The following is a 15,785-nucleotide window of genomic DNA, read 5'->3' on the forward strand; positions in this document are numbered from 1 at the left end:
AAGCATCATGGATAATAAACATAAGTTTATTAAGTTTGTTGAGTGAGAGAGTCTGGGAAGTCTGAGCAACAAAGAGAAAAAGAGAGATCCATCAGGCTTTTAACAAGCTGTGGGATGTGTATATGTTTTTGTGAGCAGGTGTGTGTGGCAAGGTGGTTGCTGGTGTCATTAGGTCAGGTTGTATTACAGTGATTTACTGGACTGGCTCCTGTCAGCCCACCCAACAGGAACACCAGGCTATCAACACCAGCCCAGTCACAAACACAACTATTTACTGCAGTGATATCTGATGGCTTACTCTTAACAGTTAAGGTATTAATGTCAAAGAGACACAGAGGATGAAAACCAAAGAGAAAGAGCAGTCTCTGCACAATCATTAATAGTCATCCCATGGATTTTTCTTGCTCTTTTAGAACATAAAAATCTCTCTCCCCAGTTCACCCAGACCATTCACCCTGCTGAAGAAAACATCTTAATCCAGCCTAAACTGGTTTGTTGATTTTAGAGGGGTTTTAGGCACTTATCAGCTGGCAGACCATGGTAGACCAGCAATAACAGCTGAAGGCCAGCTTGGTCAGGCTGGGAGATCTTAGACTGGTTTAAGATGTAATTTTTTTAGCAGGGTATTGAAACCAAACTGTAAAAAATTGTCTTTCAGAAAATTCTTAAAGAGGCTGTTGAAGGATGGGCCAATGGCGACTATACTGGACCAGAAAATACAACTTGTAAGTAAGTGTTGCCAGTCATTTCATATGCACCAAGCTTAGCGAATCATAATCGAGCTCAATTACATAAAGACATAAAGTACGGTAGCAAAAAGAGCTCTCCCTTTAACTCTACTAGCACTTTTCCACTAAACGTTATGGTTCGACTCACCTCAACTCTACTCGCTTTACATTTCTGAGCTTGCATTTCCATTACAGTTTAGTGCCATCTCAACATGGATGGGATTTATAGGCTGATTGTCATAGTTGCGCCACTTCTACTGCCATGACATCATCTTAACACTACATCTTAAACACGACACAAACTAACCAAAACAATAACACGACCGCTAGCTGTTAGCTACTAGCTCATTGTGTTGCATGAAGCAGTTGTTGCATGGTGATTTTACACAAGTGTAATAGTTAAATTGGCCTGGTTGTTTTAGAAGCAAGCTTTCAGTAGCTGATCAACTAAATAAAGTGAAGCTTTCAAGCAGAGTATAGAGTTAACATAACAAAACATACCATCCTCCATTGTAGACAAGTCCAGGGCACTCTCCCTCCCATTGCTCGCCGGTTTAGATAGCCTCCATTTGGTAGAACCACTTCCACTATTCCTTGATGGTTCTGTAGTCACTTTTAAGTTTTTTTTTTTTTAACTTTTCTCAACACTGTTGGTAGGTCTGGTGGTACCCGTGTGCGGCCAACAGCTTATACACTTCCTGAGAGACTTTTTAGTTTCGCTCATGGCTAATGAGTGGACCGTCTGCACCTCGTTTATTGACCACGGCGTGGTTTTGCACAATTCGAAAGTCACGTGAACAAATTATACTGTTATCACTCGCTGTTGCTAACTTTAAAACTAGTGGGTTGATGACACGTGTCAGAAATCCAGTGGCGCTGGTAGTGACGATTCTCCCTGACCAATTAGTGATCTGCAGGATTTTGACGTCACATTTAGTATCAGCTCGGCTCGCTTGGAACGTTGACCGAGGTGGTACTAAAAAAAGTATCAGGCACCAGGTACTATCCACAACGGAAAACCCCAAAATAGCCAGCAGAGTTGAGTTGAGTTGTACCTTGCAGTGCAAAAGCCCCATAAGTGTCAGACAGAGGGTGGAAAATGGTTGGGTACAACAAAATTACAAATATTTTGTGGTGCAAAAGACCTTGACTAATATTATAAGTGGACCTCAGGGAAAAATATAAAATGCTACAGAAGTGTAGAATATGGGTTTTTTAAAGCCTCTATAAAGAGAATTGCTCATTTGAAAAATTTGATTTCTGAATGGTTCTTCCCTAAAGGCAAATAAAAGTAAATATTCCAACATCGTACACTTCAGCACTGTGAGAAAGAATACCACTAAATATAACTGATACAGGAAGTTGAGAGAAAGGTGAGCTTACCTGTTGGGGGTAGATACGCTCCATTGAAGCACTGAGGTTAATGGCAAAAACGTGATCTCTACAGAGAGAGAGAGAGAGAGAAAGAGAGAGAGAAAAAGAGAGACATGAGAGATGTATGGCATTAGTCTCATTTAAATTGAAAATTGTTTGAGCACAATTGAGTTTCTTTTTTTGCAGTTCCTTTCAATAAATAACAATGCAGTGCCAATAACAACTTGAGTTGAATTGAAAGGGGCAGAGGACATCAGAAAGGAGAGAGAGAGTACATGAGTGCTAAGAGACAATAGTAGGGGTGAGAAAGGTGACAAAGACTGAGTGAGCAAGACAGCAATCCAGGTCTGAATAAGACTGATTGGGCCAATCATACCAACCATATCATTAGTGTGTGGGTCTTATCACTGCACTCGTCTGGAGAAACAACCCTAGCGTGTACGGAATGGGAGGTTTGGAATTCCCAGCCAATGTTTCATCTCAAATCTTTTAAAACTTGTGTGGCTGTTACATTATGTGCTTTGGTGCAGTGTGTGCATGTGTTTGTGATACCTGGCAGCAATATAGAGCATGTGGTTAATCCGCAGCATCCTTTGAAAATCCAGCCCCAGTCTGGCAGTGTCGTTATCTGACATGTTCCCCTGGAAACTGGGGTACAGGTAGGTGTCTGTGTGACGGGGGCGAGAAAAGTCTGGATTATAATCAACTAAAGACTTTTTTTTGTCTTTACCTTTATGGTATCAATGATGCATGTGAACTCGTTCTAATTAAAGCTGAAGTTTGACATTTTTTAGATGTTAAAATTCTTTCTCCTATAGCAGCTTATGCAGAAAAAACTATAAGTAAGCCATTTGTAGGTGTATTTCCTCGAAAACTCTAAACACTGTGTGTCCATGGCGCTATCAATACATTGCTTTTTTGGTTTGAGTGGCCCGACTGCCATACACAGAGACATTTAAAATGTCATGTAAAGTCCAAAACCGACTAACACACGACTAATAATGCAAATGGAGCTCGGCTTCATCCAGCATTTAAAAGCATCAACATGACCGCAATCTGAACATTTTAATAATAAAACTATGTGGGATCAGTACCGTGGCTGTAGTGCTCATGCAGGAGATTCGAATCCAGCCTGCATCGTGTACCAATCCCATTCCCCCTTTCCTTCCAATCATTTCCTGTCTGCTTCAATTGTGTATCTATAAATATTCTATCAAAAGAAACGGTGACCTTATTATGGTGTCATTATATTCTGAGCATTGACATGGCAAACATGATTTCCAAATGAATCTTATTTACAGTTATAAAGATTAATTTCCAGCAAAATGTCAAAGAGTGACTTTGCTGTGTTCTTCTTTACGTGGCTGAGTGGGTCACACAACATTTTCTGACCTGCACCACAGTCTACAATGACCCTAGGGACCTATAATTTGCAGTTCTGTTTCAAAACTGTCAAATACACAGAAGCAGCAGAGTGATGGAGTGACCCTGGGGTGGCTCTGTTTTATGAAGTTTATTGCTAAGACCCTACAGTATGTAATAGCAAATGGACATTATATGATTTTGAAACTATATATATCATTAAGAGATTCTCCAGAGCTTGGCAGGCCACAGTTGGGCACAGCAGGGATAAAAGCTTGCTCAAATATTCAGGGACCAGTCAACAAAAATATAAGGGTTAAACCGGAGCAGAAACTTCACTCACTCCTCAAAGGCACTGCCTGGTTAAACAGCCTCATCTGATCTCTGCAGGACCATCACTCAATAAAGATCACCCAGAGATTCTGCATCTCAATATAAAGCCAATAAACCAGGAATATTAAAAAGTTTGTGTGTGTGTGTGTGTGAGTGTGTGAGAGAGAGAGAGAGAGAGAGAGAGAGAGAGAGAGAGAGAGAGAGAGAGTTCAATTCACACAATTCCCTCATCTCTGCAGGAACACAAAAATAACAAATGTTCTTGAATTCTCAGAATCTTCAGGAAAACTGAACAATACATTTTTAGTGAAGCCGTCACAGACCCTCACAGACACAATAACACCCTGCCTATTCCAGATGCGTCTGTTGATGTGACGACTTGAAGCCGTCTACACTGGAACCGTCGAAGTGAAAATTCGAAATGATGTTCAGATAGCATGGACCAACTAGCCGTGAGCTCGAGTACACTTCAGCAAATGTTAAATGGGTGAATAACCTGTATCATAATTTAATTTCAAAGGAAATCCACTGATATAAACATTTACTTATTATTATAGCATTTGGGCCACATCATGATAAACATCACAACCTGCCTCTACATAAATGAACCTGTAGGAAATTCTACGAATGCACACATAAATAAGGATCTAAATCACCGGTGCAACATAGTGAGAAACAGAATCACAATATATACTGCAAGTTTGCATTGGAAAGGCCCTTCGTGGATTTAACAAAATTAAGGATTAAGCATTCAGAAGAGGAGTGACAACTGTATTTAGCTGCAGTGTGTACGTGGCTAAAGTCATCTTCTAACGGGCTAACAAGGTAACAGTGTTTACAGGCTCCTGCACAGAGCAATGCCTCAAAATGTAGAAGCACACATACACTCACAAACATATAAGCATGCACACACAGGTGGAAATGGTTGATAAATGGGCCTCATTACTCGTTTGATGTTCCTGTTGGAGAGCTCTATTAGCCCAGCTATCTGTACCAATGGCTCTGAGGCTTAGTATCTCTATTTGATCCACTGGAGGAAAACTCCTTCCCTCTTTTCCTCCTCTCTCAAACATGGACCAGTGATTTCACCAGAACAAAGAACCCTGGGCCTGCAGAGGTCTCGTACCTGCTCAAACATGACCTCGTTAGCCACCCCTGAGTGTCATGTGACATTCATCATGCTGAATTCTGAAAATTATTTTTCTTTGTGGCATTCTTGTAACTTTTAAAGACCTTTGAAATTGCTTGATGAGCACAGTTTTCTTTCCTGTGTTATAATTAATTATTTTTGTTCATTAATTCTTTACATATATTTACTGCTTTTCTAGACACTTAAAGCACTTTACATAATAGTGAAGGGATCTCCTCAACCCTCACTAGTAGTCTGCAGCATCCACCTGGTGGTATGGCCCTATTTGGTGCATTTCCTATTGAAACGGGAAGTTTTGGCAGGACATGTCGACAATCTCGTCTCTTTTTTCAAATAGCAAATAGCCTTTAGTTTATATCCCAGTCATGAACCGTGATTTAATACTTACTAGTCGGTTGCAGATGGAATTAGGAGGAGGGGCATTCTCATTCTAGACAGCATTTAATTGGACAAAAATCTGTGTAATATGAGAGGAGTGATCAATATATTTTACCCGTTTTCCCAGAGGAGGAAGACATTTTCCGAAGGAGGAAGGTTCATTTTAAATGTGTAAACTAGGGCTGGGTATCGATACAGATTTCCTGATTCGATTCCGATCAACAAGCTCTTGATTAGATTTTGATCGGAATCGATGAGCTAATGCTGGTAATTATACAGGAGGCCTTCTAACTAGGTATATTTAGAAAATATTTATTTTACTAATGCTATTTTATTCATTTTTCATCCTTTTGGTCACATTTCTGCTTCTTAAAAATCAACAAATCCATGTATTCAATCAATAAATATGATATTATATTTCATATATTATATTTTGTTAAATGTTTATTGTTAAATTGCGTAATTTGAACTATTTACAATATTTACATTGATTTGTTGAACATGTTAAACAACATTTTCTTTTTTTTTCTTTTTTGTGATTTTATCCCCTTTTTTCCACAAAATGGAATGCCCAATTTCCAATGTGCTCCAAGTCCTCGTGATGCGTAGTGACTCGCCTCAATCCGGGTGGTGGAGCTTGAATCTCAGTTGCCTCTGCGTCTGAGACCGTCAATCTGTGCATCTTGTCACGTGGCTTGTTGAGCGTGTTACAGCGGAGACATGCGTGGATGTGGAGGCTTCACGCTATTCTCCACGGCATCCATGCACAACTTACCACATGCCCCACCAAGAGCGAGAACCACATTATAGCGACCACGAGGAGGTTACCCCATGTGACTCTACCCTCCCTAGCAACTGGGCCAATTTGGTTGCTTAGGAGGCCTGGCTGTAGTCACTCAGCAAGCCCTGGATTCGAACTCAGGACTCCAGGGGTGGTTGTCAGCATCTTTACTTGCTGAGCTAACCAGGCTCCCCTCGGCACTATTTCTCTAAGAAAACCGGCATTTTGGTAAAGAGTGTCTTAATGATAAGAATGGCTTTATCTCATTCATGCTATGCGTGATTAGAATTAAATGTTTATTATTGTTGTTTCAACAACTGACTGTAAAATAGGATTCTCGCTGCTGAATATTTCACAACTATACTACACAATCACTGGTGAGTAAAATCAGAACATTTACCAGCCAGAAGCCAAATAAATGCATTTTTAGTCAAATAGTGTGAAATTTGGTTGCAAATCAGGGTGATTTCCTCTCATTGTAAAGGGCTGCACAAAATTTGATTTAAGAATGGATACAGAGATTGTTCAAACTCTATATTCTTACCCACCCCTAGGTTATACCTGCTAAAAGTAAACGGTGTAAACTTTTAGGAGTACAATAGCACATAGTTGGCTTCAAACAAAATAAGCATGGAGTAAAAGCCAAAACATTTTATTTTATTAATGGGATATTTTTTATGTTAGGAAATGTTGTGAGCTGGACTCGAACTTACACATTGCCCATTTCAAATAACTGGAGTTGGAGCAAATTTGCCTACTGTTAAGCTACGACGATTTTAACAGAATTATTTCTGGGTTCCTAAAGAATTATGATCAATATACTGTATAGCTGGATTGTCTGTCAGTATAATGAATGAGTTCTCTCTCAACATCTCAATATCAATATAAAGCACTAAACACATCTATCACACTTTAATTCCAATTGAGTAGGCTCCTTCACACCCTGCTGTTAGCAACATGGCCAAGACTGAGGAGTTTGTATTTGGCAAATTTGTAACAAGTTCTCAGCAGCTCTGAGTGGAGTTGTTCTCTCAGATTCAGTGGGTCTGGAAGCTGGGGAGTAGCGTGGGGTGGTAAACTAGGAGGGGTAGATAAGGCGGAATAGGGATGGACTTGGCAACAGCAGCTGCTGATATAAAAATTTGGCAGTTTACTTTTAAACTCAGGATACAGTTTAATGCCTATATAGATATAGTGTACAAAATACATAATTCATATATCAAACTGACTTTGAATTATAAAGATCTGACAAAAGGACAATTTTAGAGGTCCAAAACAAAACTGCGATAAATAATTTCCTATTTATAACAGGAACCGCATAAGGGGCTACTCAGACCAAAACTGTTCTTCATTAAAAACAGCTAGATGCAGTGCAACGAATACAACAGAAAGCCTGTGTCTTGAGACATATTTTTAAAAGTGGAAATACTTTTTAACTTGACAAGGCATCTAAAACATTTGCCATTCCTGCGTGCAATGGTGAAAAAAACCCCTCATCCTTATGAAGGATTTATTAAATCATGAGTTTTATGAAATTTATGAAAAAATGTATTGGGAAAAATACTAAAAAAAGTGGGCAGACACTACTGTGCATACAGACGTGTTTTGTACTTTTATACACACATTCACTGCCGACGATGCTGATTGGCTCTAGGTCCTGAGGAAAGGGTGTGGCTCCGTGGCATAGGTGCGTTAGGCAGTTGAGGGTGAGTGTGAGGGTCAAGGCCAAGAGGGGCCGTGACCCCAAAATCACCAACCTCATTTCAGCTAGAGCATAGAACTCAGCCACACAGCATGACCCAGAGAGGACTGAACACCACCTGAAAGAGACACAGAGAGAAAGAGGAGTGATGATTATGATAGTCTTTAAAAATTGTCAAGTCAAGTTTAATTTTTAAAACACATTTAAGCTGTTGAGCCAAAGTGCTGTACAATAGTAAGAAATTAAAATATTTTAATAAAACATGGATAGGAATAGCAGCAATGAAACTGGAAATCACACTACTAAAAATAATTAATAATTACAGAAATTAACATAAATAATAAAAGACACAAACTAACAAAGAAACACAGCTAAAACATAAAACCACTTTAGACCTCAAACTACCTCTATTTACTCCTTACCTAGCTAAGGAGTAAATATGAGACTTTAAATTGGATTTAAAAATGGCAAGGGTAGGTGAAGACCTGTCATGAAATGGAAGACTGTTCCAAAACTTAGGGGCAGCTACTGAAAAAGCCTGATCGCCCTTGGACTTTAAGCAAGCATGAGAGAAATGGAGAGACCATTTGATTGCAAGACCCGAGTGACCTGGGGGCAGAGTAAGAATGAAGGAGATCATACATATATTGTGAGGCGAGATTGTGCAAGGCCTTAAAACATAAAGTTAAATCTTAAAATCAACTCTAATACTAACTGGTAAGCAGTATAATGATGCCAGCACAGGGGAAATGTGGTCTCTTTTCTTTGTACCATTATAAATCTTGCTGCAGCATTTCGAACCATCTGTAGTCATGCAAGGGAGGACTGAGGCAGGCTAACATACAAGTTACAATAATCCAGCCATGATGTCATGAGTGGATGAATGTTTCCATGAAAGAAAGGGTTATCATTTGAAAATAGACCTGAGATGGAAAAAGCTTTCCCTCAAAACAAAACTAATCTGCTCATCAAAAAGCATTGCAGAGTCAAAGATGATGCCCAGGTTCTTAAAATTGTTATCCAAGTTAGAGGATAACTGTCCTAACTGGTTGCCAAGTGTAACATCTGCTCCCTCCAACCAACAGAGGGAGCCCTCACCTGAATACTGACATCACAAAATTTCTTCTACAGTCACTTCCTGTTTGATATATATAAAGAGCCATGCTTTCCACTAACACTTTGCGAAGTATTGCCAGTTTTTCCTGCCTTACTGAGCGTTCTCTCCATTGCTATTGTTTTTGTCTCTTGTTATGACCTTTTGCCTGCCTTTTGGATATCACGTTTTTGGATTACTGTTTTTGCCTTGGTTGCTTACTTGGACTGCCTATTTTTGTTCACTGAACCCAGCCTGCATCTTTGACCATTGCTTTGCCTGTCGTTTTGGATTTTCTGCTTCAATAAAACTTCTGCATATGGATTCTCAACAAACGCCCAGTCTGAGTTCATTACAGAATACTTCGCCTGAAATGAATCCAGCAGAGGTATCACAGCTCCAGATGGCCTATGCATACCAGAGTGAGATACTAAAGGATTTTCAAGGCCAACTTTCCAACCTACGAGCAGTCAACGAACATTTAACCCATTACATTCAATCTCTTCCGTCAACTAGAGCTGAGCCGGTAAGGTTTTCACTACCAGACAAATTTGATGGTTCTGCTGAAAATTGCAGAGGCTTTTTACGTCAATGTAGAATTTACTTTTCCAATCAACTTGAAGCATTTCGTCTAGATACTACAAAATGTTATTTTATGATGACTTTGCTTACTGGAAAGGCATTAGATTGGGCTTCAGCTGTATGGGACAATGACTCACCAGTTACGAACGTCTTTTGACTATTTTGCACAACAACTTCAAGATGTATTTCAATATCCTGCAGGAGGATAGGATATCTCTGTACAGTTGTTGCATGTACGCCAAGGTAACCGACCGGCCGCTGATTATGCTATCCAATTCAGAACACTCGCAGCCCAGAGTGGATGGAACGATGTGGCACTTAAAACAGTGTTTCGAGAAGGACTTAACCATGAATTGCAAGCAGAATTGTCATGCAGAGATGAAACCACAGACTTATCTGCGTATATCACCATGGCTATTAAGTTAGATAATCTCATTCGTAACAAACCCCGCTCCAAACAGGTCAAAATGGCTCCTGTTCCAGTTGAAGCTGTTACTCTCTCCATGCCCCAATCCACAGAACCCATGCAAATTGGCTATACTAGAGTGTCACCAGAGGAACGACATCGCCGTCTGCAGGAACATCTATGTTTCTACTGTGGCCAACCAAATCATCAGTGCAAAACCTGTCCCAATCGAGCCAACAACACCTCAAGGAAAACAGTGAGCATTGAGAATTTCCTTACTGTTCATCGTCAGAATTTCACCCTATCTGTATCCAAAGAGGTTTCGAATAAAGAACACTATGTTTCAGCACTAGTGGATTCTGGGGCCGCAGTCAATTTAATCCATGAAGATCTTGTCCAAGAACTAAAAATCTCCACTCTGCCATGCATCCCTTCAATTGATATTACAGCAGTTGACAACAAACCCATAGGACAGGGCATCTCACAACAGACTTTCCCAATAACTCTAAAAGTTGGACTGTTTCACACTGAAAAGATCTCATTCTATGTTATTTCTTCTCCCAAGAACCAGATCATTCTCGGTCATCCATGGTTGGCTATCCATGATCCTAGTATTTCCTGGAATCAAGGTGAAATCACCAAATGGTCTCCCCATTGTCAAGAGCATTGTTTTAACTCAAAGATAACCTTCCCATGTCTCACCACGAGTGTGGAAAGCCCAGATACCTCCACAGAGACAGTGATTCCATTTGAATACTCAGAATTTTCAGAGGTCTTCAACAAGGCAAATGCAACCCAACTACCTCCCCATCGTCCATGGGATTGTGCCATTGAGCTCCTCCCAAATACTACACCTCCTAAAAGTAAGGTTTATCCTTTGTCACTTCCAGAAACTCAGGCCATGGAAAACTACATTGAAGAAGCCTTGGCATCAGGTTTTATACGTCCCTCTTCCTCTCCAGGAGCTGCAGGGTTCTTCTTTGTAGAGAAAAAAGACTTAGACCATGTATAGATTTTCGAGGTCTCAATGCAATCACAGTAAAGAACAGCTATCCACTTCCTCTTGTTCCTTCAGCACTGGAACAACTCCGAGAGGCACGTTTCTTCACCAAACTAGATCTTCGAAGTGCCTACAACCTTATTCGAATCAGAGAAGGTGATGAATGGAAGACTGCCTTCATCACCACTAGGGGGCACTATGAATATCAAGTTATGCCATTTGGTCTAGTCAATGCACCCTCTGTCTTCCAGTCCTTTATTAATGAAATCTTCAGAGACCTTTTGAATCACTTTGTCATTGCTTACATTGACGACATCCTAATCTATTCCCAAACAAAGGAGGAGCATATTCAACATGTCAGGACAGTCCTAACTCGGCTCCAACAGAACCAGCTCTACATCAAAGCTGAAAAATGTGAGTTTCATAACACTAGTACTAGTTACTTAGGTTACATAATCAGTCATCACGGTGTGGAGATGGATCTATCCAAGATCAAAGCAGTTACTGAATGGCCACAACCTACCACTATCAAAGAACTTCAGCGATTTCTTGGCTTTGCAAATTTCTACAGAAGATTTATTAGGAATTACAGCATCATCGCAGCACCTCTAACATCATTACTCAAGGACAAACCCAAGAAACTTCCATGGAACTAATCTGCTAACACTGCTTTTAATACCCTCAAGACATCCTTCACTACTGCACCCATCCTCAAGCATCCTGATCCAAAGTTACCCTTCATCATTGAAGTAGATGCTTCCGATAATGGGATTGGGGCTGTTCTCTCTCAAAGGCATGGTATGCCAGGACGGATGTTCCCATGTGCCTTCTATTCTCGTAAACTCACTGCTGCTGAAAGAAATTATGATGTAGGTAACAAGGAACTACTCTCTATGAAAGCTGCAATGGAGGAATGGAGACATTGGTTAGAGGGAGCAGAACATCCATTTCAAGTTATCACAGACCATAAGAACTTGGAATACATCAAGAGTGCTAAGAGACTCAATCCACGACAAGCCCGCTGGTCTCTGTTCTTTTCCAGATTCCGATTCACAGTTACCTACTGCCCTGGAAGCAAGAACAGTAAAGCAGATGCTCTGTCTAGACGGTATGAACCTATGTCTTTTCAAAATAACCAAGATCCCATTCTCCCTTCATCATTGGTTGTAGCCCCCATTCGCTGGGACATCATGGATGAGATCCAACGAGCACAGCAAACAGATCCTTCCCCACCTTCTTGCCCACCAAGCAAGCAGTACGTCCCACGCATCCTTCGACAACGTGTGATCCAATGGGTGCATTCTTCCCTCAGCGCTGGACATCCAGGTATTCAACGAACTGTAGCCTTAATGCGCAACTCATTCTGGTGGTCAGACTTAATTAAAGATGTTACTTCATATGTCAAGTCATGTCCTGTATGTGCTCAGTCTAAGACCCCCAAGGAACTACCTGCTGGACTACTGGAGTCCCTACCCATTCCTCAGAGGCCCTGGTCCCATCTATCAGTAGACTTTGTCACAGATCTACCCAAGTCTAACAATTTCACCACTATTCTGGTAATCATTGACCGCTTTTCTAAAGCTTGTCGTCTTGTCCCACTGAAGGGTCTTCCCACTGCCATGGAAACAGCCACTGCCTTGTTCCATCATGTGTTCCGGATATATGGATTGCCAGAGGACATTGTCACGGACCGGGGTCCTCAATTCACTTCGAGGGTATGGCAGGAATTTTGTAAACTGTTGGACATTAATGTTAGTTTAACCTCCGGCTACCACCCACAGGCGAATGAACAAGTGGAGAGATTGAACCAGGAGATCGGACGTTACCTTAGGTCATACTGTAGTCGAGAACAACAGAGATGGAGTGAATTTCTTCCATGGGCTGAATATGCCCAAAATTCACTAACCCATTCATCTACTGGACTTACCCCTTTCAATGCATACTGGGTTATCAACCTCCCATGTTCCCTTGGTCTGGGGAACCATCTACAGTACCAGCGGTGGATGACTGGATCAGAAGGAGTGAACGGGTGTGGGACAGCGCTCATGTGAGGCTTCAACGTGCCATTCATTCTCAGAGAATCCAAGCGAATCGACGGAGGCATCCCCACCCTAACTATCAGCCCAGAGGAAGCATATACAGAGAAAATAGTAGAGAACCCAAGATGAAACCCTGCGGAATGCCACATGTGATGGGTGCTGTAGATGAAGAGAAACTGGCAATGCTGACAGACAAATTTCTATCTTTGAGATAGGAGACAAACCATTTTAAAACTGGCCCCTACATGCTTACCACATTCTCTCGACGATTTCAGAGAATAGCGTCAAAAGCTGCACTGAAATCCCTGTGTTGAATGTCGACATGTACTTTGGACCACATTACAAACAAAGCTTGACATTGAAAGGAATGTTTCAGTTCAAAACAAGTTAAGCTCAATTTATAGCAATTGTGGCATAATATTGATTACCACAAAAGTGATTTTACTAAAGAAAAATCATATTAACATGTATAATGTTTTATGTCTTGTGGCTACGCTTTTGAAACGGTGTGTATTTTCACAGTTATGGACTGGCCCCATTTACTTCTGTTGTTAGTGCCTTATTGTAATCGCATTGTTTTAAGCTTTTTCAAGTACTTGTGTGTCTGAGTAAAGTAAAGTTTAGTGGTCTAAAATATAGTATGTGAGCTGTGCAGAGTGGATATTAAAGAATATGCACCTCAGTCACCATTCACTTTCATCACATCTTTTTTTGCATATAATGAAAGTGAATTATGCCTAACATCTCCATATGTGTTCCACAGAAAAAGTCATACAGGTTTGAAACAACATCAGGGTGAGTAAATTATGAGAGAATTTTCATACTTGGGTGAACTGTTGCTTTAAGTGTGCAGATACATTTTGGGGCCAATGTATGTGATTGAATGATTGTGAATTGTCATTGTTGATGTAGTTTAATATTCAAGCAACACAGTACATCTGAGTTTGACTGACAGTGTATCTCTTAGTAATGCACAAAACATAATAATGAAGAAACAGAGGTCGGGAAAGAGAGAGAGAGGAGGATTGAGCGAAAGAGCACAATAGGTTATCTTATAAGGGCCCTAGCCTGGGGGACACATGGCTCATTCACTCAAACTGTACAGTCTTTCACAGGTGACTTAACTCAATTAACCGCAAAGGCTGCCGGGATACGGTCTCAGTCTGTCAGCTTTTACATGAGGCCAACAGGGATGGATCAAAAACACATTTTCAGGGCAGTGCAAAAATGAAAATATCCTACCTCAGAGTCCTATTGAAAATGTCTCAGGCTGAATTATTAATAACTGCTTGAGTGTTTATATTAGATTCATGATGGACCGGGATACTATCGTTAATGAGTTCAGCATCACTTAATTTGACATGCTACAATGGCCTAAAGACCGCCCTTTAGTACAGAAAACCGACTTATAGGTGTCCGTGAGTATGTCTTAGAGAGGGCCTTTAAAATGTAATCATCAAAATTGATGCTTTAACAGATTCAACATGAATACCAAGTCTCATCATCATTAAAAAAATCTGTGAATGTACACCCTGTCAGGGCTATATAATGGAACATTATTTCTGATGGATTAGTTATGTACTTTGGTTAAGTAAGTAATTTTTATTTCTATAGCACCTTTCTAGAACAGATGTCACAAAGTGCTTAACATTCACAATATACAGGGTACAGGGACAGAGCGACAAGCATCTAATACAGCATGTTGACATCATCATCCCAAGACCACAGCATAAATTATCATGGGGCCTTTTTCATATGGACACAATAAAACGGGACTAAGCACAATCTACTGTACATCAGGCTGATGTCTTATGACCAAAGGAGCAGAGTTAAGGAGCAGTGTGGCTTTTCAAGGCAATTATGAAAGGGAAGAGATCTTATGAACTTAAGGATAAATACAGAGCAGAGAGAAGAGAGGAAGAAAGACAAGCAAAGAGAACATTTCTAATAAAACAATTAGTGTATTATGTCTTAAAATATCCAACTATATTTAAACCAGGTGAATCAAGATCTGTTTTACATTTATCTAGATTTGTACATTTTCTGAGTAAAATGAGTGGTGCCTCGATTCTAGAGTGTTGTAGGTTGTTGTCAGAGTGTTTCTATGTAGTTGCTATGGTGTTCTTAGTGCCTTATAAAGGTTTTCTATCTGGTTGTTAGGCTGTTACTAGGTGGTTGCTAAGGTGTTCTGGATGGCTGCTTACTGGCTCAAGTCAAAATAGCACACCACCAAATCTCTATGATTTTCTGGTCCCTAGATATGGCTAAAGTCAGTCCACTGCTGGCCATCTTTGGAACACTCCCAGGAAACTATTTCCAGTAATGAAAGTCAGCTCCTATCTCCTTGAATGGGGAAAGACTGAAATCTTCAAAATGGATGGTCAAGATTAGGATCAAAGAACATACTTCAAATCAGCAGTAAAATCTTACAACACTGGTATCATAAATTGTGCTTCTTCACCTCCGATTATGCTAAAAACCTAAATTCTCCCAGCTTGTATAGCTAATGTGTATGTGCGTTCTCGAGTTGATTGACAGGTGATGTCTGTATTTAAAAGGTAATTGGCTCTTTTACTTGTAAGGCGGGACTTCCTTTCTACATCTGTTGACAGTTCAACATTCCAATTTCTCCCATTCATTTTAATAGAAGTGGCACATTTCTGCTAATTAGTCTCTGATGTGGATCAGGTCTCTACTTCAATGTAAATCTATGAGATATTTTCACCTGTTATTTTGTCTGGCAGGCAAAAAAAAGCCTGATCACTTTGAAAATTAATAGTGCACCACTTCAAAAAAGGCAAACGATCTGAGGTATCAACTCAAATGTTGCTTGCCTTAGCAAGTACCTCTAATAATA

At 40.3% G+C, this 15,785-nt stretch overlaps 1 protein-coding gene across 6 annotated transcripts in view; it reads right to left on the reverse strand.

Moving 5' to 3' along the window:
- LOC127655705 (semaphorin-6D-like) overlaps window positions 1-15,785 on the reverse strand; it is a 204,289-nt gene that overhangs the window by 55,870 nt on the left and 132,634 nt on the right. For 5 of the 6 annotated variants that reach the window (XM_052143648.1, XM_052143647.1, XM_052143643.1 and 2 more), the window contains 3 exons: window positions 7,730-7,926; window positions 2,655-2,769; window positions 2,112-2,169 (listed from right to left, as the gene is read on the reverse strand). In XM_052143648.1, coding sequence (XP_051999608.1) covers window positions 2,112-2,169; window positions 2,655-2,769; window positions 7,730-7,868 — 312 coding nt within the window. In that variant the 5' untranslated portion in view covers window positions 7,869-7,926. Of the gene's footprint in view, window positions 1-2,111; window positions 2,170-2,654; window positions 2,770-7,729; window positions 7,927-8,293; window positions 8,353-15,785 lie in introns of those variants that run through there. The other variant, XM_052143646.1, reaches the window with a different exon arrangement.

Source organism: Xyrauchen texanus, chromosome 15, assembly GCF_025860055.1.
Source record: "Xyrauchen texanus isolate HMW12.3.18 chromosome 15, RBS_HiC_50CHRs, whole genome shotgun sequence".
Taxonomy (NCBI): domain Eukaryota; kingdom Metazoa; phylum Chordata; class Actinopteri; order Cypriniformes; family Catostomidae; genus Xyrauchen; species Xyrauchen texanus.